The sequence below is a fragment of the Suhomyces tanzawaensis genome, assembly GCF_001661415.1.
Source record: "Suhomyces tanzawaensis NRRL Y-17324 unplaced genomic scaffold CANTAscaffold_4, whole genome shotgun sequence".
Lineage (NCBI taxonomy): Eukaryota > Fungi > Ascomycota > Pichiomycetes > Serinales > Debaryomycetaceae > Suhomyces > Suhomyces tanzawaensis.
The window spans coordinates 671,759-696,476 of record NW_017963639.1 but is presented as its reverse complement, the minus strand read 5'-3'; the positions used below and the strand labels follow the sequence as shown (position 1 = coordinate 696,476).

General features: G+C 45.3%; 16 protein-coding genes and 2 non-coding genes across 18 annotated transcripts; 9 read left to right on the top strand and 9 right to left on the bottom strand.

Annotated features, from left to right (window-relative positions):
* Window positions 1-898: 898 nt before the first annotated feature.
* Window positions 899-970, bottom strand: CANTADRAFT_t131. Its single transcript has one exon. It is a non-coding gene; the product is annotated as a tRNA-Glu (tRNA).
* A 1,578-nt stretch (window positions 971-2,548) lies between these two features.
* Window positions 2,549-3,223, top strand: CANTADRAFT_26190 (mitochondrial 54S ribosomal protein mL58). Its single transcript, XM_020207684.1, has one exon. The coding sequence runs from the start codon at window positions 2,586-2,588 to the stop codon at window positions 3,120-3,122; it is 537 nt and encodes a 178-aa protein (XP_020064283.1). The 5' UTR covers window positions 2,549-2,585; the 3' UTR covers window positions 3,123-3,223.
* Window positions 3,224-3,360: 137 nt separating this feature from the next.
* CANTADRAFT_100701 (Sm-like protein) lies at window positions 3,361-3,974 on the top strand (the record flags this gene model as incomplete). The annotated part of the gene is made up of 3 exons (XM_020206145.1): window positions 3,361-3,372; window positions 3,419-3,635; window positions 3,722-3,974. The coding sequence occupies 3 exons, from the start codon at window positions 3,361-3,363 to the stop codon at window positions 3,862-3,864; spliced, it is 372 nt and encodes a 123-aa protein (XP_020064282.1). The 3' UTR covers window positions 3,865-3,974.
* Window positions 3,975-4,354: 380 nt separating this feature from the next.
* On the top strand, window positions 4,355-5,524 carry FUR1 (uracil phosphoribosyltransferase). The gene has a single exon (XM_020207683.1). The coding sequence runs from the start codon at window positions 4,378-4,380 to the stop codon at window positions 5,032-5,034; it is 657 nt and encodes a 218-aa protein (XP_020064281.1). The 5' UTR covers window positions 4,355-4,377; the 3' UTR covers window positions 5,035-5,524.
* ARP1 (actin-related protein 1) lies at window positions 5,250-6,512 on the bottom strand (the record flags this gene model as incomplete). Its single annotated transcript, XM_020209899.1, has 2 exons — window positions 5,250-6,289; window positions 6,338-6,512. The coding sequence occupies 2 exons, from the start codon at window positions 6,510-6,512 to the stop codon at window positions 5,250-5,252; spliced, it is 1,215 nt and encodes a 404-aa protein (XP_020064280.1).
* A 301-nt stretch (window positions 6,513-6,813) lies between these two features.
* On the top strand, window positions 6,814-7,323 carry CANTADRAFT_52263 (uncharacterized protein; the record flags this gene model as incomplete). Its single annotated transcript, XM_020210056.1, has 1 exon — window positions 6,814-7,323. The coding sequence occupies one exon, from the start codon at window positions 6,814-6,816 to the stop codon at window positions 7,321-7,323; it is 510 nt and encodes a 169-aa protein (XP_020064279.1).
* Window positions 7,324-7,363: 40 nt separating this feature from the next.
* RPO26 (DNA-directed RNA polymerase core subunit) lies at window positions 7,364-7,994 on the bottom strand. Its single transcript, XM_020207255.1, has one exon. It carries the CDS (start codon window positions 7,876-7,878, stop codon window positions 7,405-7,407), a length of 474 nt encoding a protein of 157 aa, XP_020064278.1. The 5' UTR covers window positions 7,879-7,994; the 3' UTR covers window positions 7,364-7,404.
* A 21-nt stretch (window positions 7,995-8,015) lies between these two features.
* Window positions 8,016-9,370, bottom strand: QCR2 (ubiquinol--cytochrome-c reductase subunit 2). The gene has a single exon (XM_020207682.1). It carries the CDS (start codon window positions 9,245-9,247, stop codon window positions 8,141-8,143), a length of 1,107 nt encoding a protein of 368 aa, XP_020064277.1. The 5' UTR covers window positions 9,248-9,370; the 3' UTR covers window positions 8,016-8,140.
* Window positions 9,371-9,556: 186 nt separating this feature from the next.
* Window positions 9,557-10,855, bottom strand: CANTADRAFT_51578 (GPI-anchor transamidase subunit; the record flags this gene model as incomplete). The annotated part of the gene is made up of 1 exon (XM_020209960.1): window positions 9,557-10,855. One exon carries the CDS (start codon window positions 10,853-10,855, stop codon window positions 9,557-9,559), a length of 1,299 nt encoding a protein of 432 aa, XP_020064276.1.
* A 156-nt stretch (window positions 10,856-11,011) lies between these two features.
* On the top strand, window positions 11,012-11,431 carry CANTADRAFT_26185 (mRNA splicing protein). Its single transcript, XM_020207681.1, has one exon. The coding sequence runs from the start codon at window positions 11,019-11,021 to the stop codon at window positions 11,322-11,324; it is 306 nt and encodes a 101-aa protein (XP_020064275.1). The 5' UTR covers window positions 11,012-11,018; the 3' UTR covers window positions 11,325-11,431.
* A 230-nt stretch (window positions 11,432-11,661) lies between these two features.
* On the top strand, window positions 11,662-12,661 carry CANTADRAFT_26184 (uncharacterized protein). Its single transcript, XM_020207679.1, has one exon. It carries the CDS (start codon window positions 11,689-11,691, stop codon window positions 12,541-12,543), a length of 855 nt encoding a protein of 284 aa, XP_020064274.1. The 5' UTR covers window positions 11,662-11,688; the 3' UTR covers window positions 12,544-12,661.
* A 40-nt stretch (window positions 12,662-12,701) lies between these two features.
* On the bottom strand, window positions 12,702-14,081 carry VPS4 (AAA family ATPase). The gene has a single exon (XM_020207678.1). The coding sequence runs from the start codon at window positions 14,068-14,070 to the stop codon at window positions 12,769-12,771; it is 1,302 nt and encodes a 433-aa protein (XP_020064273.1). The 5' UTR covers window positions 14,071-14,081; the 3' UTR covers window positions 12,702-12,768.
* Window positions 14,082-15,024: 943 nt separating this feature from the next.
* Window positions 15,025-17,244, top strand: CANTADRAFT_26181 (uncharacterized protein). The gene has a single exon (XM_020207677.1). The coding sequence runs from the start codon at window positions 15,380-15,382 to the stop codon at window positions 17,168-17,170; it is 1,791 nt and encodes a 596-aa protein (XP_020064272.1). The 5' UTR covers window positions 15,025-15,379; the 3' UTR covers window positions 17,171-17,244.
* Window positions 17,245-17,397: 153 nt separating this feature from the next.
* RPS5 (40S ribosomal protein uS7) lies at window positions 17,398-18,155 on the bottom strand (the record flags this gene model as incomplete). The annotated part of the gene is made up of 1 exon (XM_020210928.1): window positions 17,398-18,155. One exon carries the CDS (start codon window positions 18,153-18,155, stop codon window positions 17,481-17,483), a length of 675 nt encoding a protein of 224 aa, XP_020064271.1. The 3' UTR covers window positions 17,398-17,480.
* Window positions 18,156-19,543: 1,388 nt separating this feature from the next.
* On the top strand, window positions 19,544-20,956 carry TNA1 (Tna1p; the record flags this gene model as incomplete). Its single annotated transcript, XM_020210008.1, has 1 exon — window positions 19,544-20,956. The coding sequence occupies one exon, from the start codon at window positions 19,544-19,546 to the stop codon at window positions 20,954-20,956; it is 1,413 nt and encodes a 470-aa protein (XP_020064270.1).
* Window positions 20,957-22,013: 1,057 nt separating this feature from the next.
* Window positions 22,014-22,406, top strand: CANTADRAFT_90252 (uncharacterized protein; the record flags this gene model as incomplete). The annotated part of the gene is made up of 1 exon (XM_020211673.1): window positions 22,014-22,406. One exon carries the CDS (start codon window positions 22,014-22,016, stop codon window positions 22,404-22,406), a length of 393 nt encoding a protein of 130 aa, XP_020064269.1.
* A 499-nt stretch (window positions 22,407-22,905) lies between these two features.
* CANTADRAFT_90251 (uncharacterized protein) lies at window positions 22,906-24,207 on the bottom strand (the record flags this gene model as incomplete). Its single annotated transcript, XM_020211672.1, has 1 exon — window positions 22,906-24,207. The coding sequence occupies one exon, from the start codon at window positions 24,205-24,207 to the stop codon at window positions 22,906-22,908; it is 1,302 nt and encodes a 433-aa protein (XP_020064268.1).
* A 70-nt stretch (window positions 24,208-24,277) lies between these two features.
* Window positions 24,278-24,350, bottom strand: CANTADRAFT_t130. Its single transcript has one exon. It is a non-coding gene; the product is annotated as a tRNA-Arg (tRNA).
* Window positions 24,351-24,718: the final 368 nt, after the last annotated feature.

The window sequence follows — 24,718 nt, the reverse complement described above, 5'->3', positions numbered from 1 at the left end:
TCGCCCTACGTTAATATTTCATTCCAGGTCGCGAAAGGGACCTGCCCTTGGCGAGGCACGTCATGGCCTAATCCAATCACAGATTGCCTACTCAGGATAATCCCCGAGTTGTTTGTGGCATCCCATAGCCTAGGGTGCTTTAGGAGCCGAGGCGTCGCGGGTGCCATGATGTAAGCTCTTACTCATTTTAACCAGATGCGTTCAAATAATATTTCACTGGCCGCACTAAGTCGCCCGTCGGTTAAAACTACTCCCGTGGTAAGACTCTTATCTAGCATGCGAAATCCTGGCCTCAAGCTGTCTCGAACTAAATAAGTGCCGAACTCAGGTTTCAAACCCCGTTATCTCCATGGCCTGATGTTACAGGTCCCCATTTTCCCCTTTCACTCAATTATATGAAACTAGAACGATCTGCACGCTAAATCAGGAATGTGGGGCCTGTATAAGGCTGTTCGCCACTCATATCCTGCTACATTTTGGAGGTGCATGTTATTGCCTGGACTTCTATGCCTGGATCCACGCATATTACGAGTTCTTCTGTACAACCTAGACAATTCTCGCCGGGATCGGAATGCGCTAATTGAAAGCATGTCGTATTTTTTGATCTCCCTAGCAATCGCTCCAAACTCTCTGATTTAAGTTTATTAGACAGCCCTAGACCTCAGTTTGCCGTATGGTCCCAGACGCGTCTTAAAATGCAACCCCTATAAACACTAAAGCTGTTGGTGATCTTCGGAAATAGTAAAGATAGTAATTATTCCGGGGCGTTTATCAAATGGGTTGACTTTCATGTTGAACGCCGTATCGGTTTTTCTTGCTCCGACACAAAAAAAAATGTTGCTTCAGGCTATTATCATACTGTGAAGATTATCAATCAATTAAGATTTTGGAAAAATTATTCCGATACCGGGAGTCGAACCCGGGTCTGCTCGGTGAAAGCGAACCGTGCTAGCCGTTACACTATATCGGATAATTGTTGATATCAATGAGCTATTTGAGAATACTCGCACAAAGTAGTGTGGCTTACGTAATAAAATGCTGTAACCAGCCTAAATCCTGAAACAAGAAAGTGCTCAGAACTTAACGTCTACAAAAAGCAGATGTGTTTCCAAAAAACAAAGTTAAAGTATCAAGTTAAGTAAATTAGTAATGATGTGAAAGTTAGTTAAGGTTAAGGCATTTCCCAAGATAAGAACATTTGCTAGAGGATAAGGACGGATACTATATATAGAGAGATTTATCAGTAATGAATTTCTGATAGATCTATATGCAGAATATTAAGGTTATTTTGCTACAATATGCACTTGTTTTATTTTATGTTATTCTTAGTCCAACCTAACTACAGAGTCTAGCCTTTGTCAAGCCTTGGAACTTGGCCACCTTATTAAGGCAGTAGAATCTACCGGGATCCTGCTGGCCTAATAAGTAATTGTTCTATGCAATTCTTAGCAGGTAAACTAAAATGGTTTGGCTAGCTGATAAATTTGAGGAAAAATATGGCATATAGCTCTCAATAGGCCTTCAGGGCAATTTTTGGTGCCGTTGATCACATTAAAATTCTGTATCAAGTTAAATAACGGCATGTGAACAAACCGAATAGTTTCACCTTGGGTCGGCCAAATGCAAAGTCCAGAATTGAACGATCCCATGGAGTATGATACTAAATTTACATTAAGCAGTAGCACTATGAACCCTGTTTAGTATGGCCTAGTCTTTCTCGTTGCATTGTCAAATAGTTTATTCCTGATTAAATAACGTAATCATCCTTTACTCCGCCACATGTCTAGTGGAAGACTTCATAACCTGTGGATGCTTTTCACGTGATCCCACAAAATTGTTGTATCATGTACATCAGAGTTCCATGAACTTATACTACTCCTGTTTTGTCTCTAAACCGATTCTCCATGGTAATAAACTCATCTCTGACCAGGATACAATTTCTCATTTTGCAGCATATGAGAAAGGATCGAGGCTTAGGTGATATTGTTCCGAAGAAATCATTTTCTTATTTATGATATGTATATCAAATGAGCCGTGTTACTACTTTTTTTTATATTTTTTGAAGGTAAATGTAGATAATCCTAGGTATGAATCCTGTGCTTAGTTTAACAGCTTCCTTGGTAACTGATTACCAAAATTTTCCAGGCTAATTTTTGGTCTAGTTGTCCTGTTTGTGAGATCAAAAGAGAACGCTTTATATTTAATTGATTCAAACCATGCTAGACCTTTTGACTACCAATATCTGCTAGAATAATCAATTGATTCTGAGTAGCCAATAATGTAGCAATTTCATAATATTTCTTCAATAATTTCTAAAATTTCTAAAAATTCTTTTGCATACATGTAGGCAGAGAACAAATGTACAAAGCACAATAATTCAATTTGTTCTTGAACATGTAACATGTACTGGAACTTTCTCCCAAACATTAATCGTTTATCCAAGTCCATTTATGGGGAAATCTACTCACGCGATACAAAATCACGTGACCATTTTTCAATTTTGCACACGAACAAAAAATGAAAAGTTTTCTACGAAACAGTAGGGGTATCGATCTTGACGCAAAGGGCACACATATTAAGTCAAGATGATGAGAACTAGCATACGTAACATCTCGAAGACGGCCATTTCATGTGTCAAGTATGAACCAATACCAATCAATCAATACAACCAGGCCAGGTCGGCATTCAACATCAAACCTAAGAAGACCCAAGGATTAGTCCACAATCCACCAGCTGCCATTTCAAAGCCATCAATGAAGACACCCAAAGCATTTTTACCAGAGTCTGACCCAAGACGAAACCTTCCAAACGCCAACGAATTCACCAAGGAACAGTTGGAGAACTATCCAGTCATTAATAGATATGAAGCCCAAGGCAACAGAAGCTATGAAGTGACACCAGAAATTGTCGAGAAAATAGTAGCATTGAGATCCCAGGATCCTAAAGTCTGGACCATCAGCAAATTAAGTAAGGAATTCAACATCGACCAAAGGAAGGTCAATGTCTTCACTGGAATGTTGAAGGAGAAGGTGAACCAGGAGGAAGGATTGAACGAGAGACAACTTTTGAGAAGATCTGAAATGAAGAAGAGAACTCAATTGTGGTTGAGAGGTGAATTTTAAACTTGTACATAGATTGTTTAAAGAAGGTGTAATAATACATAGAACCACACGAATCAAAAGGATTTGACGGAGACATGTGCCCCGTGGAAGCTGCATAGCACGATCCATGAGAAACCTGTAGAAGTATTAGCCAGAGATGGCCTACCTAGTGGTGGTAATGATACCGGGACCAGGCGCACGACCTTCAATCTCACCAGCAAAAATCGGCCTTACATTCAACGGATGCACATCAACAGCCATGAGTGACAATGTGAGTATCGTGGATGCATTTCTGGCCCAACCCACTAACATCACAGAGACAGCACAACCGTAGAAGGTATAACAACAATAACTCCTCTGGAGGGGCCACCAAACAAGAAGGTCCAAAGAGAGATGCTATTTTGGATTTGAACAAGTATAAGGACCAACGTATCAGGGTGAAATTCATTGGTGGAAGACAAATCGTGGGTGTTTTGAAGGGCTTTGATCAATTAATGAACTTGGTCTTGGAGGACGTCCAGGAAAACATCAGAGGTATGTACAACAAAGATCAATTTTCAGACCACCAGTTCTCCGAAGAGGAACATGTTCGGATCACATGAGCACTACTAACCAGACAGACCCAGAAGATGACAGTGTATTCACAGACGCCACCAGAGATTTAGGATTGGTGGTTGTGAGATGTACCTCATTGTTGACCATTTCTCCATTGGATGGAAGCGAGATAATCGACAACCCATTTGTGCCACCACAAGAGGAGTAACTGTATTATAGAAATATACGAGGGATTGAGCCAGCAGAGCTAGCGAACTAATCGAACCACGGTACTTAGAAGTGTAGAATTTGGGGGATCTCATATCAGAAATGTGTTTGAAGTGAACAATGGAGAGTGGTGATGGTTCATTTCAGACCAATAGTTTCTACTACAATCCAGAGCCTGGTGAGGTTCTTTTCGAGGACAAATTGACTCCACCCCACAGGAGCGTTCAGGTGTGTCTGAACAGAAAGTTCCTCCAGGAACTTGCCGAGGACTCGGCCCGACCAATTGCTCATTTCATTGGTGGAATGGCTTGATATCTAGTATTTGGACCAAGCCCAGTACTAGCATAGATGCCAGACCACCAACAGGCTCCTTCTGTAGCAATTGTAAGCACCATAACGTCTACTCGGTTTACTTGGTGTGAAGTCGTGAACCATACCGTCGCCAAATTGTCACTTATCACTACGAACATATAAAGTATTGCGCGCCCATCGCAAATTGTTATCAGCATCCACCATGTCGTCCTCGCAAGAAGTCCATAAAAACGTTATCTTACTTCCTCAAACCAACCAGCTCATTGGGTTGTACTCCATTATCCGTGACCAGGAGACAAAGAGAGGTGATTTCGTGTTCTACTCTGACAGAATCATCAGATTGTTGGTGGAAGAAGGTTTGAATCAACTCCCAGTGGAGACAGCCACCATCAACTGCCATGGTGGTCAGGTGTACCAAGGAGCCAAGTTCTTGGGAAAGATCTGTGGTGTTTCCATCGTCAGAGCTGGTGAGTCTATGGAGATGGGGTTGAGAGACTGTTGCAGATCAGTTAGAATCGGAAAGATCTTGATCCAAAGAGACGAAGAAACTGCGTTGCCAAAGTTGTTCTACGAGAAGTTGCCCGAGGACATCAGCGACAGATACGTTTTCTTGTTGGACCCAATGTTGGCCACCGGTGGTAGTGCCATGATGGCTGTGGAAGTGTTGTTGTCCAGAGGTGTTCAAATGAACAGAATCTTCTTCTTGAATTTGTTGGCAGCTCCAGAAGGTATCAAGGCCTTCCAAGAGAAGTACCCAGAGGTCAAGATCATCACTGGTGGTATCGACGAGAAATTGGACGAAGACAAGTATATCGTTCCTGGTCTTGGTGACTTCGGTGACAGATACTACTGCATTTAGGTCCGAGATGAACATCATCCAACTTTTTACGAATAATTGATACAATTTCGCAGCTGATACACTCATTTATGTATTTAATGTCCAACGAGAATAGTTGGTGGACCTTATTTATGTATGTACAGTCTAACGGGAATTACCGTTGTCAATAAACGACTACGCTCTTGTTAAAATGTTACGTGAAGCCGAGACTTCATTTCTTTCATACATGTATAGAATCACATGTACTTTCTGTGAACTATCTCTGGGTCCTCCATATACTCCGCTGACGTTATCCACATCTTCTTGAATGTGCTCAACCCGGCCAAAATACTCCCACCAATCCAAGTGGAGTACTTTCTCTCTGGAGGGGCAAATATCTTCACTTTCATTTTGGTACTATAGTTATCATTTTTGTTTGACCAAACACTGGGACTGTCATTAATCAATTGTTGGCTCTTCAATTCGTTGAGCATTCTGTCTCCGAAATTCTTCAATAGAGTATTGCCTCCCGAAAGAATTATATTTTGGTACAATATTGGCCTCAAATCTAAGTCGGTCTTAGATATAGCCAAATTGGTCAACTCATGGAGTCCTGGCGACTCATCTCCGATTAAAAGTGGGTTGAATAATATTTCGGTGGATCTGAATCTCTCGCTTCCTAGTTTGATTTGATGCCCATCTGGTAATTTATATGTCAGGTACAACCCACTATCATCATTAGTGTAGTAGTTGGAGTACAACTTCTCATCTCTTATGGGATCCTTCGAAATAAAACATGATTTTTCTTTGATGAGACGTACAATCTCTAATTCAGAGCTGCTTTGCAAGGATATCCCGCTCATTCTCCTCAAGTTCAATGCTAACTGGTGGGTGATGTCTCTTCCAGCAATATCCAATCTCTTTATCGATGCAGGCAAAGAAAAACCCTCAAAAATGGGCACAATATGACTGATTCCATCTCCACTATCTACTACTACTCCCGTCGTTCTTCCCGAAGAATACAAGGACAAGACCGCCTGGATTGCGATGTAGAGACACGGCACGTTGAACAGTTCAAATAGCACTTGTGACATTTTATCTCGGTTTGTTTTGGGGTTTAACGGTGCTTCTGTAATGAGTAGCGGGTGGTCTTCGGAGTTGATCTTTAAATCTTGAGTGTACGTGTGGTACCACAACTTTTCCATGTCACTCCAGTTCTTGACAATCCCGTGTTCAATGGGATACGAAAGTTTTAGAATACCTCTGTTTGTTTGGGCCAACTCCCCTATGAAAGTATCTTCCTGGACCTTGTGGTTCTGGGAGGATGAAACGTCGTTTCCACCACCAGTGCTTCCACTGGTAGTGCTTGTGGAGAGCAACGAGCCAGCCATCACCTTCTGATACTTCGTTCTTCCGATGATAGACGACCCATACGTCTTGGGTTTATCCTCCCCAGCAAATCCTGCTTTGATGTTACCTGAGCCATTGTCTATGACCACCGGCTGGTTGTATATATCCATGATGTGGAGCAGTCCAGAATGCTTGGGTATTGTACAAGTGGAGTAGCCAGTCTTTGGTTGGTCTGCAGTGAGTCTAGTGGTGCCAAACCAGGTGAGATCAGCTTGTTTATATCGCGTCAGTGCGAGATCAAATCGAAATAAATAATAGTGGATAGAGGCAGTGACGGGATCATATAGCCGACAGTATAACAACAGACGAGAGTTGCCAAGAGGGAGTGTAACGCATCAGCTCGAAAGAGAACTATAAGCATAGAACCAGCACAGAGGCAATACCTTCACACGATCAATAAGCGATTTGACGATGCTGGCCTTGAATACCCTTTCCAATAACCAAAAAGCCCAGCTTAGAAATGCATTTACTTTGATCGATGGCGAATCAAGGGATTCTACGATCACCAAACAGGACTTGGTCAATCTCTACACGCAATTGGGCATGGCTGTTCCAGGAGACGACCAGTTAACAGCGATGTTGACCGTGGAAGGCGGCAACGGGAGTGGGATCAACTTCACCCAGTTCCTGAACATCATGGCCAAAGAGTTCCTGAGATTTGAAGACAGAATGACCATCTACAACGCCATGAAGGTGTTCGCTGAGGCCGAAGACCCCAAGAAGTACAGCGAGGATTTGATCATAGACGTGGAAAACTTGAAGGAAGCATGTTGCTCCGTCCAACTTGGGGAGATCGGGTCAGGCGACAACAGGCTTTCGCGGGCCACTTTCGATAGAATGGTCGAGGGGTTCGTCAAGGAACAGATGGACGGAAGAAAGTTACTATTAGCGTCAAAATGGCTTGACGCATATATTGATTAATGTACAAGTATAAAAGACATGACTCAGCGAATACTAAATGAAATGTCGTTTGGTAGGGTCCAGTAGGCGTAGGAATAGAGTCTAGTGATCAACAATTAATTCATCACATCCCCAGTCTTCGAAGGAGCCGTCTGGCAAATAACGTCTAACCACCAAGGGGATCTTTCTTTGGGCCAATTCCTTCATGGCAATTTGCAAAGGGTCGGTTTCACCTTCGATATCAACCAAAACTGGGGCGTTAAGTGATATTTGCAAGGCTCTGGTACCCAACACACGAGCACGTTCGTATTTGGTCATGTATGGAGTGGTGTTACGCTTCTCCTTGGGTATGGCCAACTCCTTGGTGGTCTTGGCTCTTGGTTGGGCAGCAATAGCAGCATCATCTGGACCAAGGCCTCCGTTGATGATGGTCTTACCATCAGCGGTCTTCAATTCTCCGTTGGCATCGGCAGTTTCAGGTTCTTGAAACTCGTCGTCAGAAAAGTGTTCTGGTTGTTCGAAGTCATCGAAATGTTCGACACCCTCATTGAAGGCGGCATCTTCAACGTCAGACATGATGGAATGGGTGGAGAAGTCTATGTCTTCTCGATGAAAAAACAATCAATGAGGCCGAAGGGCACGGTGCGCGCACGACCGAATATAATCGGCGCTAACAGGAATTGGGCACTAGAACAGAGAGTAAAAGGTCTAGACTACCGCTGGTCGATACATTGTATATTTGTTATAGAAGAAGGGTCAGGCAATGACTACCCAGCCATTTTTGATGAACGTGAATGGATTAGCAAGGACTATTACCTCAGGATTATGCACAGGAAATTTATAATTCGTTGGCGTAAGGTAAGTAGTCAACATCACCGATAGCCACGTAGTTGAACTCGGAGACTGGGGCCTTACCGGCTTCAACCTTGACAGACAATGGGGCTTCGAAGGTGGATTGTAATGCAACAGATAATTCAGCAGCTTTAGTGGCTTCGGTCAAAGCAGAGTCGGAAACAGAAAGAGCCTTCTTAGCTTCCTTGATACCTTGGGCAACGTTGACACCGGAACCAGAGACAGAAACCACGAACAAACCAGCATCTTGGTATTTGTATAAGAAGGAAGTGGCACCTGGGATCTTGGCCAATGGGGTGGAGACACCTGGCAATTGGGAGTTACCAATGGCAGCAGACAAGACTTCGTACTTACCGAAGTCAGCTGGCTTGACTGGAATACCAATCAAAGCAACGGATTCACCGGAAGCTCTGATACGAGCTTCCTTACCGGTGAAAGATTCAACGGATGGGGAGGAAGAAGCACCAGATGCCAATGCAGAGAAAGCAGATTCTTCGACGAACTTGGCCAAGTCTTCACCGTTGACACCAGAGGCGTGGATGCTGACGGCAGAGGTGTTGTAGGCCTTGGAGGCGAATTCAGCGATCTCGTCAACGGAGATCTTGGTGGTACCATCGTAGTACAATGGTTGACCCAAACCTCTTCTGAAGGAAACTTCGTGCAAAGCTTCCAAAGCAGTGAAGGCGTTAGAGCCATGGGCAGCAGCGCTTTCAGCAAGGGCAGCTGGCAAAACAACTTCCTTGAGCTCGTGGGGACGGTAAGAAGTGTTGGTCAAAACGTTACCCAAAGCTTCAACGTAGTATGGCAAGTCTTGCTTCAAGAAAGAGGTCTTCAACACAGTGGCATCTCTACCAACGGTGGAGGAGAAAACACCACCCAATAATTCACTTTCACGGGTGAATCTCAAAGCAGATTTGGCACCAGTGTTCAAGAAGTTAAACTTGGATAATAAGTGGGCAACACCAGACTTTCCATCCTTGGAACCGGCATTCTTAACAACAACGGACAATGTGGATAAGTTGCCTGAAGCTTCACGGGAGGTCAATTTCACTCCTGAGGCAGCGGTGCTGAAATAACGAGTAGAACGCAACATTGTGTAGAATCTATAGGGATATGTGATACTGCTGATTGAGTGTACTTATACTGACGGTAGTATGGACGGTACTTGTACTGGATCTGAGTGTACGATGTTTGGGAGTACGGATCAACTGACTCTATGGATGACTTTGTATCAATTCTCGTACTTGGTTAGTATGGTGAAATTTTTTGTTATACTTACAAGCTCAAAATTCTTCGCGTGTGATTGGTGGGAGAAACGAGCCACCACGTGATACAAAATCACGCGACAAATACCAAATCCCTACCATGGTCCTCTAAGGTGTGTATTCTGATATCCTATAAACTATATTTGAGTCAATCTCAATGTTTTCTGATCTTTTTCAGGGATCTTGTTTTCCTCAATATATTCCGAGGTCAATTTTCCCCAGATCAAATCCATCAAAATCGATGTATGTACAGCACCCCATATTAAACTAATACTGTAGAAGAAGTTCGAATTACCAGTCGCCAATACAATCCAACAGTAGTAGAAGATGGGGGAGAGAAGCAATGATACCAAGAACCCTAATGCTGTTATGTATGTGTACCTGCAGTAGGGAAGGATAGTAGACTTGAATAATGGTAAAAGCGAAGCTGCGAAGGCCAAGTCACCAACAGTTGGATACGACTTGGTAAATGAGATCCAGATGTAACCCAACACCACAGCCAAGAAGGAGTCTCCGTGACCTGATGTCTTTTTTTCTGATTTTCCGTAGCCCTCGTAGAATCTCAACGTCATTGGTAAGATAAATACAAACGAGTATAAGTTGTATAATCCCACGTAGAACGGAGAGAAAAACTCGAACATTTCTGTAAAGAGGTACCACCATAAGCCCAAGTTTGGCGTGATCTTATCAAAGAAAAACACTGTTCCATAGACTTGATGGACGAACAGCCAAGAGTTCACCGATGCAAAAGAAGCCAACAAGAACAAGCCAAGAGTTGCAACAAAGGTCAAAACGTACCTCAGTGCCAATGGAATTTTTTGGCTGGCCTCGCTAACGGTGAGTGCAAGAGCAGTCATTGGAATTACCAAGTATGCCAAATTGACCGAAAAGTAGGTAGAGGCTGCCAATGCCACAGCAGAATGGAAGTAGCGACGCTTGACAACAAGCTGATGAATGCTCTCGACGAGGAAGAGCAATGCAAATGTTAATGTGGAATGCAGGAGGTTGCTCAAGACCAAGAGCGGGTTGAACAAGTAGAAACTAGCAATCAAATCATCGTTGAAACGCGCCAATTTACGGCCACGCCTGTTGCTGTTGTGTTCGTTGTACCATTTGTTGATATCGATGATTCTCGTGACAATGAACAAGTCCATGCATGCCCACAACCCATTGAACAACACGCTAGAGATGGGCCCCAATCCGTGTATGAACAGCAAAAGAATCACCAACAAGGGCGGATGGTGAACAATACCACCGTCGTATAAGCCTATGCCGTGCTCAAGGTAGTAGAATGCCTCTTCAAGGGAAGGAAACGAGTCCATGGGAGTGGACAAAAGCACGCTTTTGGCCAAAGCGTGTGTTATGCTGGGCACAAGTACCGGGAGCACAAAACGGACAACCGCTCCGATGAGGTACACCTGTACTAGTTTGCTCATTGTAGTCCGGCAGTTACCAGGTCGGTGTGTTTGTAGACTGGAGTAGTATGAAGTTTGTGTATACTGTGAGGTGTTCTTGATTCAGAGGCGCACGTGACCCACCATAGATGAGCCGCGTAAGCTCATTACTAGGTCAGTACTTCCAGATACAGGCCCAGCACCAATGTCGGTAAGTAGAGCCCTGCAACAAGCCCAGTCGGCGCAGCATACTAACGTTCAGTTCCAACCCATCAACCCCAAGCCGTTTCTCAAAACACTCATTAACAAGCCCGTGGTGGTCAGATTGAAGTGGAACCGTACCGAATACAAAGGCACGTTAGTGTCGGTGGACAACTACATGAACCTCCAGCTCGAGGACACCAAGGAAGTTGATGGTGACAAGGAGGAGCCTATCGGAGAAATATTCATCAGATGCAACAACGTGTTGTTTATCCGAGAAGGTAAGACGGAGGTGAAAGAAGAGAGCTGAGCACAAGAGTTCGGGGATTGGAAAGCAGGATCCTTCCAGCTAGCGTCATGTAAATTAGTCAAGATTTCAATAGAAAGTAATGTACGAAGTATGTCAGACAAATGTAGTAATGAAGAAATTAATGCTGTCTTAAAAGATATATTAACTTGCTAGTACCAGGTTTATTCGACCCTGGAGAAAGCCCGAAAGAAGAGAAACACATCCACCAGCTACGGCACGATGGAGTGTACTCAACCAAGCATCGTCGATTTAATGACACTGTCCTCACCAACCCCAACCTCCATCTTCGTGCCTGCACATACAATTCTGAAAAATCAATCAACAACACCATACCATGGCTGAACCAGCACCATACGGAGGTCTTATGACCAAGACCTTGGAAATCGAAAAGGAGAGAGAGGCACAGATCAATGAGCAGACCATAGAAGTCGACATCGATGGGCTCACCGAAGTGGTGAGACCCGAGGCCATACATATCCGTGGTGTTGATAGTCTTTCGACCGAAGACATCAAAGGATTTATTGACTACTACGTGAACTTCGAGGTCAAGCAAGAGCAGGATGCCGAAGGCGAACCCAAGACCGTGTACGAGCCATTCCCCATTGATGACCAAATCACATTCAGAATCCAGTGGATCAATGATACCTCGGTCAATGTGGTATTCGAGACCCCGGAATTCTGCCGTAAGGCCCTCAACCAAATCTTGGTGAACCCCATCGAAGGTGATGGCCTTGAGGGTGCCACTCAAGAAAGTCAAGCAAAGTCCTATACACCTATTCTTGCTTTCCGTAAGCACCAAAACTTGTTGTCTAGACTCGGATTGGAAGATACCAAAGATGAAGAACAATCGCAACAGATGGAAGAAGATGAGTCCTCGATCGAATTGAAGATCAGACAAGCATTCCAGTCAGATAAGAAGGTCAAGAATGCCCGAGAATACTCCAGATACTACTTGATACATGGAGAACCAGAGAGAAGATCTCATAGATCCGAAAGACCAGAAAGGTCTGGAAGAAGACCGGACAGGTACAAGTCTAGAGGCCGCAATCGTGGGGGCAGAAACCACAACGAAGAAGAGGAGGAAGATCTCTTTGCTCACAAGTTGGCAGGAGGTTCCAATACTGCTGCTGATGAAGAAGAGGACCTCTTTGCTCACAAATTGAGGGATAGATCTCCACAAAGAAATAGATCAAGGTCTCCAATGGCCCTTGATCGTTGAGCGATGAAGCCATTGTATAATAATTCCTGGTGATTCTACAGATCATGGATGAAAGTGCTACCACGAAAGAATGCTTTGAGGTCATGACTGTATATCCAGTCCAATAGTTAGTCAGTTTAATTTCTAAATTATGTAATTTTAGTACTTTTGGTGTAAATGCTATTCGAAATCAGACATCCACTCTCTGAGAATTGGTTGTTTGCGATGCAATGAGGGGGGCCCTGCCTAATTACCCTCTTGTCCAAAATCATCCGTGAACTTGATGTGGTTTTCAATGTCACTGTCGTTAACTGTAGGCCTGTTGCTCTTGATGGCTTTTATGAAATCTTTGATTGTCAAGTCTGGTTCCTTCAACTGGTCTGTCTCTATTTCCATCCAACTCATTTCTTTCGCACCATCATCTCCTGGGGAACAGGGTGTCAATTTCTCCTCTCCGTTTTCACCTTCGACAGGCTTGAAATGGGTTGCTTGCTGAATTTTTCTGATTGGTTGCATCAAGGCATCTCTAACAACGACAGCTATATCATGACCAGAATAACCATCGGTCATTTCTGCAAGAATCTTGTAATCTTGACTGGTACATTCACAGGCAGTATCACCAATATTGATCTCGAACATTCTGGTTCTTGCTTCAAGTTCAGGTAACGCTATGTAGATTCTCTTTTCGAATCTTCTTCTAATGGCTGCATCCAATTGCCATGGAATATTGGTTGCACCTAAGACTAAAACACCCGCAGAATCATTGCCCACACCATTCATTTGTACTAACAATTCTGTCTTGATTCTTCTGGAGGCTTCACTTTCGCCCTCGCCTCTGGGACCACATAATGCATCAACTTCGTCTATAAAAATAATGGAAGGCTTGTTCTCTCTGGCCATGGTAAACAATTGCTTGACCAATCTTTCGGATTCACCCATCCACTTCGACACCAAGTCTGAAGATGATACCGAGAAAAACGTGGAGTTGGCTTCGGTTGCAACTGCCTTGGCGAGGTACGATTTACCGGTACCAGGAGGGCCGTATAGGAGGATACCCGAGGTGGGCTTTCTGTTACCCGTGAATAGCTGAGGAAACTTGACGGGCAATATGACTGCCTCCTTCAAGGCTTCTTTGGCAGCCTCCAAGCCGGCAATGTCGCTCCACTTGATGTTGGGTTTTTCCGACAAAATGGCGCCTGCTAATGCGCCTCGCAACTTCTTGGTGTCCGCATCGTCATCGTCGCCCCCGTCGCCCGCCTTTTTGGCTTTGGTGGATCCGTTGCTGGCTGACAGATCGCCTGCGGAGCTAGAGGATTGTTTCTCCAAATGATCCTTGAGCTGTTCGGCTCTGGTCAAGTACTCGGTGAATTTGGACTTGATGAGCTCCTTGGACTTCTGGTTCTTTTCGTACTTGATGGCTAACATCAAGTAGTCCAACCCGTTGTAGTAGAGCTTGTAGGCGTCCTCATATCTGGTGGCGGTGTCGGCATCGATAGCCTTTTGGACTAGGTCAATTCCCTTTGTTAAGAAGTCAGATGCGCCCGACATCGGAGGTGTGTGTGGATATGGGTGCGGCGGTGGTGGAGGTAGATGAAGTTGCCGCCACTGGTGATCAATAGGAGTATCAAGGGTCAGTGCGGTAGTGCCGAGCCCAGACGGTGGAGAATCGGTGCGGCTCAGCTGCAAAAAGTGATCGAGGCGACAGCGTGCCAGTGACTCAATGACATCGTGTTAAGCGAAATCAGAGACGGGGCTGGAAACTGTGGACAGGAATTCGACACTTTTAAAACCTTTACTGCAATAATCAGTAAAAAAAGCTTGAAGCTCTTTTCGTGGTGGCGTTGGACTTCATTGGAAAGCTACGGCTCAGTAGGTGAGTATGGATCTGAAGATTAGAGGTTTTATACGAGTGAATGATGGAACTCGGTAACATCCATATTGCGAGGTGAGATATTTCTTTCTGACAGCAAGATTATTAGTAGGATAGGCAAGCGGAGAGAAAGAATTTACGATGTAGCAGCAGGTGCCAAGTGATACACTCAGGCTTTAAGTGATATTCTCCTATAAGCGATTTAACTACCAGTTCGATATAACTCCTTTCCTAATTTAGCTATTTTCTAACTTATTTGATAAAACTTCTGCTAACTTACGATATCTACTGCACTTCCGAATGGATTCCTTACCTGGGCCCCCTACCGCTATTTTTACCGGAGCACTATTATGGCTGATATTATTAATGTTGCAATGAACCGTTCGAAGCAATCCAGAAGGGAAGAACCAAAGCGTGCCATGTATTCGGGGGGGTTCGGGCACATAAATTTTGTCGATTAAATTTCATTTTAAAAAGTATGAAGTTCTGCCGATTGCAATTTTATCAAATTTTGAATTAATTATTAATATTATCCCAGCTACAGGGATAAGCATTCCTTCAACACAAGTCTGACTGAATGGAACTTGAAGATTGCAGATGATCTTATCTCCTTGGTTTGTGGCCGTGGAATGACCATCTATCTCCGTCTGTTCTTGCGAAATCCGCAGATCTCAGATAGCCCAGAACGGGTTTGTCAGCCGGGCGCATGCCGCACCAGGCGTTGCATCTGACCAGATGTTGGCTTATCCATATCAGCACAACGAAGCCCACCAGACCGTCCCAATAATCCTTCACTCCCATCGTGGAACCTCCAGCCATCCGCAGCCCCGCGGGTATCGCGTTTCATCCACTCCAAGCTTCCGTTCAGGCGACATCTGGCAGCTATTACTCATCCCAGATTGACATTTTTTCCGATTACATGCCCCACCAAAAGATGCAGAAAATATAAGAAGGCCAGTGCCCGTCGCATATGTGTGCCCATACATTATGGATGCAGACGATTCGATAGCTAAAAAGCGGTCGGCAGACGTCTCGTCCCAGCCGTCGCTGGACTTGATGGCCGTCCCCATCCTGCCATCCTCTACCTATGATCCAGCCGCGGAAAACGCCCCCATCGCCAAAGTGAGGTCTGGCACCTCTGGCGAGGTGTCTCGTATCATCAGCGGCATCTGGGACGATCTCGACCAGGATGCCCACCAGCGCCAGCAGGATCAGCGCGACCAGCCGCTCCCGGACGAAATCCTCTTGAACCAGCTTGAAATGGTGTCCCGCAAGAGCACTGCCAAAGACAAGGACGTCGAGGCCATGGTATCGCTAGACGAGCTTCCATCCGAAGACTCCGGGCCGCCAGTAGACACTGGATTCGCATGGGTGATAGCGCTCTGTGGTATGTTGGCAGCGTTTTCCACCTGGGGCTCCAACGCCTCGTACGGGGTATTTCTTGGGTACTACCTTGAGCATGACACATTTCACGCCACGCCCTACGACTTTGCTTTGATTGGAGGCATTGTGGTTTGTCTTGCGCAGACTTTGGCGCCTATCAGTGCCTTTCTTTACAGCATCTTTGGCTTCAAAACTGTGGTGGGCGCAGGCATCGTCATCCAGACTGCGGGTTACATCTTGGCTTCGTTTGCAACCAAACTCTGGCACTTGTACTTGACCCAGGGAGTATTGGTGGGTATTTCGTTCGTGCTAATCTTCATTCCCGCCAGCTTGGTGGTTCCCACTTGGTTTCTGAAGAGCAAGGCCACTGCCATCGGAATCACGGTTTCCGGAGCAGGCTTGGGGGGCGTGGTGATTGCCTTGAGCGTGCACAAGGTGGTCGACGACACTGGCAACCAGAAGTGGGCGTTGCGCATGGTGGGCTTCATGTGTTTGTTCACATCCATGGTGGTGTGGCTCGTGATGAAGCCTCGAAACTCCAAGCCAGTGCCGCTCTCAGTCAGTCTTAAAAAGGACTTTCTCGTGGAGTCCGCAAAACTCATCTTTGACATCAAGATCTTCCGCAACTACGCCCTTTTTACCTTGACCATGTGGTTCGGCATAATCTTGATCGGATATGTGCTTCTCTTGTTTTCGATGGCTTCATATGCCACCTCGGTGGGCTTGTCCAGTAAGCAGGGCTCGATCTTGACCTCGGTGTTGAATGGCGCTCAAGTGATAGGAAGACCGTCCATGGGCCTCGCTGCTGATCGTCTTGGGAGAGCCAACTTGGTTGTGTTTGTCTGCTTCATGATTACCCTCCTCACATTTGCATATTGGATCAATGCGACCACATTTGGTGCCTTGGTGGGCTTCAGTATCCTCATTGGTTTGATTGTGGGGATCGGAAGTTCAATGGCCCAACCATTGGCCATCGACATTCTCGAGGACGAACCCCAGAAGGCCCCTGCAGCCTGGTCCGGTATGAACATCTTTTGTGGCTTGTGCTGCTTGGTCAGTGAAGTGATCGCCTTGGCCCTCAGACAAGAACTGGCTCCCAGACCGTTCTTACACACCCAGATCTTTTGTGGGTGCATTTTTGCATTCTGCCTAATGTTGGGATTAATGATAAGAGAGTGGATGGTCAGAAGGACTTTTAAGAAGAGACTCAATCTCGCCTACGCGGCCATTCACCAGGTCAAAAAAGTCAATCTGGGGTATTTGAAAGCACCAGAAACCCAAGGCGAACAAGAGGATATCGAAATCTTGAACAGCAGAGTCGAGAGATATGAACGCTTGTTACAAAACAATTTCCTGGCCGTTTTCGTCCGGACATTTTACCCCATAAAAGTATAGTTTTATAGAGTTAATAATCATATCACGACAATCATGAAAAATCAAAGACAGAGCTTTATGAGCATGGTCCACCAACGTTGAAACTGATGGACTAACCAGTAGCATTATCAAGTTCATTAGCGTTTCTGCAGTTTCTCTGGGAGGGATAATAGTTTGGAAACGAACAAACTCACAAACTTGAAGAGACGTTTAGCCTCTTCCAGCATAGTTAACTTACATCAATACTAATATGTTCTTTTATACATTAAGTTGTGTTTTATAAAAGATGAAAGATAAAATACACAAATGAAACCCATGAAATATAGACATTTTAACGGTTAGACTTGGCAACTCTTTCCAATTCATCCTTCTTCTTGATGGCGTAAGAGGTAGAAGAACCCTTAGCAGCGTTGATCAATTCTTCAGCCAAACATTCAGCAATGGTCTTGACGTTTCTGAAAGCAGCTTCTCTGGCACCAATGGTCAACAAGGAGACAGCTTGGTTGACTCTTCTCAATGGAGAGACATCGACGGCTTGTCTTCTGACGGTACCGGAAGAACCAATTCTGGTAGAGTCTTCTCTGGCACCGGAGTTGACAATAGCGTCAACAACAACTTGGACTGGGTTGCTGTCGGTCAAGACGTTGACGATTTCCAAAGCGTGCTTGACGATTCTGACAGCCTTCAACTTCTTACCGTTGTTTCTACCGTTCATCATCAAGGAGTTGGTCAATCTTTCGATGATTGGACATTGAGCCTTTCTGAATCTCTTGGAAGCGTATCTACCAGCAGTGTGGGAAACAAAGACTGGTTGTCTGATTTGGATGTAGTCAACTAAGGAGACGTCCTTGATTTCAACATCTTCGAAAGACCACTTGTTGAATAATTTGACTTCTTGTTGAGCAGCTTGAACGTCAGCTGGGATGGCGGTAGCCAATTCAACTAATTGTAATTCTTCTTGGACAACTGGTTGTTCTTCAACGTATTGTTCTTCGACGTCAGACATGTTTACTTGATAACGATTAGACAGTATATGAAAAGAAGTAGTATAAACCAGTTCGCTAAGGACTCACTGGTAATGATCCCACAGGATTAAAATTTTCAGCAGTCGCGCAGATGGGTGTTACCCGGATATTACGTGATGAGAATTGTGCATTTATCGCGTTTTGTAGTGAACATGTGAGCATACCTTCCTATTTGGGATGAGTCCTGAGGGCATGAGCCCTAACTCATATCACGTGCAAGATGGTCAGCTTCCAACTTTTCACTATAACTTGTCTAATTCAACATTAAAATCAACAAGAAAAAGGTGGTAGGGTATTTAATACCCATTGTAATGTTTACGTTTATCTGTGTTGCAATTAAGGGCCTTCATGATCCCTTAGACTGAAATTTGTGCTGGAGCGACCAATATTGCACAAATACCAGGTTACAGACCCAAATTGCCCTTAAATTTCTCTGAAAAAGAGACAAGACATTCCTATACAGTGTTAGCACAAGTTCTGCAAATATGGAGGCTCTTTATGGTCAAAAATGACCACTTCTAGTGCCTGCAAAATTTGCTCTAATGTTCTCCGTCAGCCAACCTGCATATAGGTCGAGGTTTTTTATCGACGTTTTACCCAAATGCGCCCAATTAGGCAATGTAAAATCCATACCGTTAGTGCGTAAAACTGAGTCTATCTCGTGACCGGTGGTGTCACATAATGCGCACTGCGGAATTGCTGCAGGGTCCCCAGACAGAATCTAAATGGGATGAAGGTATACTTAACCCCCTAAGAGCTCGCTCTTGAGTATTTCGGACCATCTATTGGGCGACGCATTATTGGGCGTTTTCGGTCGCTATCTCGCTTCGATTGTCTTTTCGGCAAGATCCGTCACGGGCCGCAGATTTTTATTGGCAAGAAGTGACTCAATAGGCAGGGGAAAATTATTATACGAAGGCGCAATTGTGTCCGATTACGCTCTTTTCTCCGGCCCGTCGCCGTGACACGCCGCTCTCCCCACATTTTGCAATTACGACTCCAATGCCCACGAGGGCAGAAAATGACAGAGTTTTCGATGGAAAAGCGGCACACGTATATCTACATAGCAGCGAGGACTCCTGAAGCCGGACATCTCGAAGACCAGACCGGGTTGGCCGATTTCTTTGTGGTGGAAGACAATTTCGCGGCGGAATTTGCTACGGGCTGCGGGGTGAGGAACATACTTTTGTACCGTTCACCGGGCCTGAACTCAAATCAGATGCCTATACCGGGGCGGAACATGAACTACCCCGTGTTAGTATAAGTAACCATAAATTCCATCGGTTCACAACCCATATACCCCAACACAATGTCAAAGGAAGACTCTACCTTGTCGCTTGACGTGACCTCGTATAGCGAGGATGAAAGAATGGAACAGTTATCAAAGGAGCTCGGTGTGGATGACAAGAAGCTCATGTGGAAGATCGACGCTTGCGTTATTCCTCCGTTCTGCTTGCTCTACTTCCTTTCGTTCTTGGACAGAGTCAACATCTCCAACGCCAACGTCTACGGGTTGTCCGAGGACCTCGGCTTGACCGGTAACCAATACAACATCGCATTGACAGTTTTCTTTGTGCCCTACGTTTTTTTCGAAGTTATTTCCAATTACATCATCAAGTTTGTTAAGCCTCACGTCTGGTTGTCTGCATGTATCCTTTCATTCGGAGCCATTTCTATCGGAATGGGTTTTGTCAAGAACTTTGGCGGATTGGTGGTGTGTAGGTTCTTGATCGGGTTCACCGAGAGTGGAACCTTCCCTTCCATTTTCTACTTATTAGGATGTTTCTACACCAAGGCTGAATCGCAAAGAAGATTCTCAGCCTTTTTTTCCGTTACCGCATTAGCAGGTGCAGCCTCTGGTGCGATTGCCTATAAGATCCACGAGCTTGACGGAAAACACGGCTTGGCCGCATGGCAATGGATCTTCATCATTGAAGGAGCGGTGACTTGTGGTTGTGCCGGACTTCTTTTCATGACCATCGCTGATTTCCCTGAAGAGTGCCGTTTTTTGAAGGCCAACGAGCGTGAATTTTTGAAGAGAAAATTGGAAATTTACAGTGGAGCCGCTTCTGCTTACGAAATCACCAACACCGTCAAGGATGTTCTCAACTGCTTCAAGGACCTCTTGGTGTGGCTTCCAGCTTTGGCATACTTGGGAATGATTGTTCCCGCATACGGTTACGCATATTTCGCAGCAACCATTATCAGAGACATGGGCTACACTGCAGCCTCCGCAAACCAGCACTCTGTCTACCCTTGGTTGGCCGCATTCTTCATGATGAACATTGTTGCCTTCTTGTCCGATAGATTCCGCAAAAGATTGCCATTTTTCCTTGCAAGTGCCGTCATTGGTATTGCGGGGTTGGCAATGATTTTGGGTGCAAAGGACAGTCCTAATGTGAGATACGGAGGGTGTTTCCTTACTGCCGCCGGATTGTACACTGCCATGCCACTTATGGTTTGTTGGGCTGCCTTGAACATGGGTAGTCACATCAGGAAGAGTGTGGGTACCGCATGGCAAGTTGGTTTCGGTAATATTGGTGGTATCATTGCCACCTTCATTTTCTTAAAAAAAGATGCTCCTGGCTACGTGCCCGGTTTGAGTGTTGCTATTGCAGGCACTTGTTTTGCTATTTTGTGTGGGCTTGCCTACTTCTTCACCGTGTATAGACTCAACAGAGTCAAGCAGACCGACAGCTACAAGCAGAAATTCTATGCCATGGATGAAAGAGCACAGGTGATTGCTGGTGACTTGAACCCCAATTTCACCTACAGTTACTGATTTCCAGAGGCAGACGCTCGAATACAGGATATTCGTTGCCCTTCCGATTCTAATAGTAGAACGATCAAAATTTATGTACATTAATTGAACCCACGTAGTGACGTATTCTATGGCCACAAGTAACCTGCCACAAGCAAAAGGCCCAATATGGCCAGTTAACCAGCTCGTACTTCACTACACCCTGCATGCTTCCGGCCAACGATCTCGCTACTGCGATGTTTAGTGCATCCTCATTGCATTTTGCACCCAAATCGGCCTGTGGACCTAACCGTGGGGCCTGTACCGGCGAGGAGACTCTTGGCGCCACTGGGCAGTGCCAGATGCGCTTCGGGCGCAATGACAAATCTGCCGGAACCGCCAGGCAGTGCTAGTAAGGAGACGGATTTTGGGAAGCTCGCCTGAGGGAGAGGATATTCATTGACTGCCAAGAGGCGAGGATGTCAGGACGAGGTCGCGTTTGTGCTGCGGATCGTGAGGCCTGCAGAATTGTTCATACCCAATTCCACCCTGATCTGGCTGACTACAATAGGTTGAAATAAAATGCCCTCCACTACCTGCTCTCTACGGCATTACATGGAACCAGCCACAGGTGGTCTACTGAGGCAATGAAATTTAATTAAGAGTGGTACTTGCACCGCGAGAATCAATTAGTAAGACCCCTTCGTGCCTAGTCCTCACGTGCCAGCACTGCCAGCTCCTGCCCTGACATAAGCCTCGATCAGTCTGGGCTACCGAACAATCCGGGGTCCTCGTGGTGCTACACTTACCATCAATGCTCCACCCGTACTACCATAATCCCAGGCCCACCTATGCCAATGCCCACCGCCAACGGCCAATGCCCACCGCCAACGGCCAATGCCCACTACCAATGGCACCAGACCACCACTCGTCCCTCCCCCACAGACAGTCTCCCATGCAGTGCCCAGCATGTTTTCTCGTAGATACCGTAATCGCCGCAGCCCCCAGATGACCCACCGTTGGTTGGCGCACGCGTGACCGATCGGTATACCACTCATATATATTATTGACCACATCAGTTCTACCCCCATTCAACCCAATGTCCTACAACAAAGCGGCTGACGACTACACCCCTCCCACTGGAGCCCCGCCCAGCTGGTCCCAGACCCAGCTGAACGGCAACGCCCAACTGGGCTACGTGGCCCAGGCTCAACCCTCCTACGACGCCCAACAACAGACCAGAGGATATCCCCAGCAGGGTTACGGCCAACAGCACCAGCAATACAACTACGGAGGCCCCCAACAGGGCTACGGAGGCCACCAGCAGGGTTACCCCCAGCAGGGCTACGGCGGGGGCCCCCAACAGGGCTACTACCAACAACAACAGCCCATGTACGTCCAGCAGAAGAAGTCTTCTGGTGGTGGAGAGGGCTGCTTAATGGGATGTTTGGCTGCCTTGTGTGTTTGTTGTACTTTGGACATGCTTTTCTGATCGTGGCTCACCCTCCACTAATAGCCACAGCAATTACAGTTCCAAGGTGCTTGCTTCCATGTACAATATCCTCCACAGGGTTCAATTCGATGACGGTCGAGTGGTTGCATGTTTCCTCCTACTCCGGAGTAGTTAATTAATCAGGTCGAAATGACTATATAGTAATAATATTGGGATATTATCATGTTCTATCAAATGGCATGTTCCAACCGTACCCGGTTGCCGTAGGCGAACACCTTATTGAATAATTCATGTGGGCAGTTGTCAGTTATGAATCATGTTTATTTCATGTATTCACCTCTGGGATCAGTAAATTACTCTTGAAGTTCACTTCGTGTACCCTATCCATATAATCTCTTCATGAATTCAATTCATGTATTTTCTTCATTCATTCTATCCAAACTCTTCTCTTCCTTTCATGTATTCTTTTCATGTTTTCTCCATCCATACTATTAGTTGTCTAGGGCCGGTATAATTGACCCAAGTTGTTTTTCACCCCTTATTCTATCATGTGGTCAACTTTCTGGGCCCGTAAGATCTGGCCATCTAAGTGTAGAAAGTTGGTGGCCAACACCAAGTCTGCTAACAATACACAGCCCCCATTTATAACGAACCCGTAGCGCAACTTCGAATGACTAGCCAATTTTCCAGTGAAAATAGGACCAACACATCTAGCAAACGTCTTTCCGATGTTCACAATTCCCAAAACCTTTGTCAAATCCTTCTTAGGCATTATCGAAGCCAATAAAACTTGCCTTGGAACCACATCCATGGTGGAGGTGGTATAGTATCCCAACAATAAGCATATTACTATTGGAAGACTCTGAGTGAACGCAACGGACCCCACGAATATGGCAGAAGGCGCTTGAGTGCCTAAAATAGCCATCACTGGACCCAACAGTTTAGCCAAAAACGCCGATGGAAGCGAGGAGAATGCGTCAACGGCGTTGGCGAAGAAATACAAGACCCCCAACCCTGAAGCACTGATCTCGAACGTCTTTTTGAGGTAGTAGACTATCCATGCTGAAGGCATGAAACCGTACCCCAAAGAGTCCAACATGAAGATGGCCAACAATCTTGGTAAGTAATAGCTAGTGGTTTGGGAAAGATTTTTCTTCAAGAGTGGGGTGTCTTCAGCTTCACTAGTTTCTTCTAATTCTTGTGCGTTTGGAATGTAATCAACCTCACACTTTTCAGAGAGCTGTAGCATCAAAACAAGTTTGGCAAGACCAAATAAGGCATAAGCCACGAAAACAATTCGATAGCACTTTTCCAAAGGGTAACCTTGGCCCAAATTTAAGTAGTCCACCAAAAGTCCACTGAGCAACGATCCGAGTGCCACTCCCGCAGTAGCAAAGAGCCCGTGAAATGCAAATATCTCAGGCATGTGGTTGGCTGGAGTCAAATGTGCAATCACTGCCTCTTCGACTGACTTGAATGGACCAGTTTCGTCACCTGAAGGTGAGATGACTCCCAAGGTGGCAGCTGTCAAAAGTATCACATAGTTCGAACACAGAGCAAACACCAAGCCCGAGGCCAACATCATGGCAGTTCCAAGCATCATGATGACTCTGCGCCCGATACGGTCAGCATACCATGTCAAGATGTAAGAAATAGCCGCATCTCCAATTAAAGTCAAGGTCATAAAGATTCCTATCTTCTCGGGTGAAATGGCTAGAGACTCAAGGTACAACGTCAACACTTGGTTGGTGAGACCATAACTGGCCATTCGGAGAAACACAGACCCCCATAATAGTCTTATGTCCAGGGTCGACTGCCCAAGTGATTTCAATAAGTGCATTAGAGCTGGGGTAATACCAGATGAGAAGAAGTGAAATATCGAGTGTAAATGCGACCAGATGCAAAAAAAGAACCCACGCCGGGAGTCGAACCCGGAATCTTTTGATTAGAAGTCAAACGCGTTAACCATTACGCTACGCAGGCGGCTTATTTGCTCTTAAAATGCGCTAAATTAATATATCTTCTAGTTTCAGTAAAAATTTGAGAAGAAAAATATGCGACAATGTCGTATGTCGTGGATCAAGTTGCCATAGTAGTATGATTATATTCTTCATCCCGGTAGTTAAAGTTCTAGCAATATGTCTTGCCACATTACGTAGTTAAGTCATAAGTATTAAGGATCGTAGTCAATCAGTTCAGTAGTGATTCGTCACACCCTTCTAGTCTTCTCGAACTTACAGTTTGACCATAATCTATCAATCTTAATAAATTAATGGAGTGGTTTCTATTGTTTGCGTCCTACATGTCTAGCTCTGGCGGTTACATGCCAAATAATGGGTTAGCTAGAGTAC

Coding starts and splice junctions, on each gene's coding strand:
- CANTADRAFT_26190 (XM_020207684.1), top strand. CDS start 2,586: ATGATGAGAACTAGCATACGTAACATCTCGAAGACGGCCATTTCATGT.
- FUR1 (XM_020207683.1), top strand. CDS start 4,378: ATGTCGTCCTCGCAAGAAGTCCATAAAAACGTTATCTTACTTCCTCAA.
- RPO26 (XM_020207255.1), bottom strand. CDS start 7,878: ATGTCTGACGTTGAAGATGCCGCCTTCAATGAGGGTGTCGAACATTTC.
- QCR2 (XM_020207682.1), bottom strand. CDS start 9,247: ATGTTGCGTTCTACTCGTTATTTCAGCACCGCTGCCTCAGGAGTGAAA.
- CANTADRAFT_26185 (XM_020207681.1), top strand. CDS start 11,019: ATGTCGGTAAGTAGAGCCCTGCAACAAGCCCAGTCGGCGCAGCATACT.
- CANTADRAFT_26184 (XM_020207679.1), top strand. CDS start 11,689: ATGACCAAGACCTTGGAAATCGAAAAGGAGAGAGAGGCACAGATCAAT.
- VPS4 (XM_020207678.1), bottom strand. CDS start 14,070: ATGTCGGGCGCATCTGACTTCTTAACAAAGGGAATTGACCTAGTCCAA.
- CANTADRAFT_26181 (XM_020207677.1), top strand. CDS start 15,380: ATGGATGCAGACGATTCGATAGCTAAAAAGCGGTCGGCAGACGTCTCG.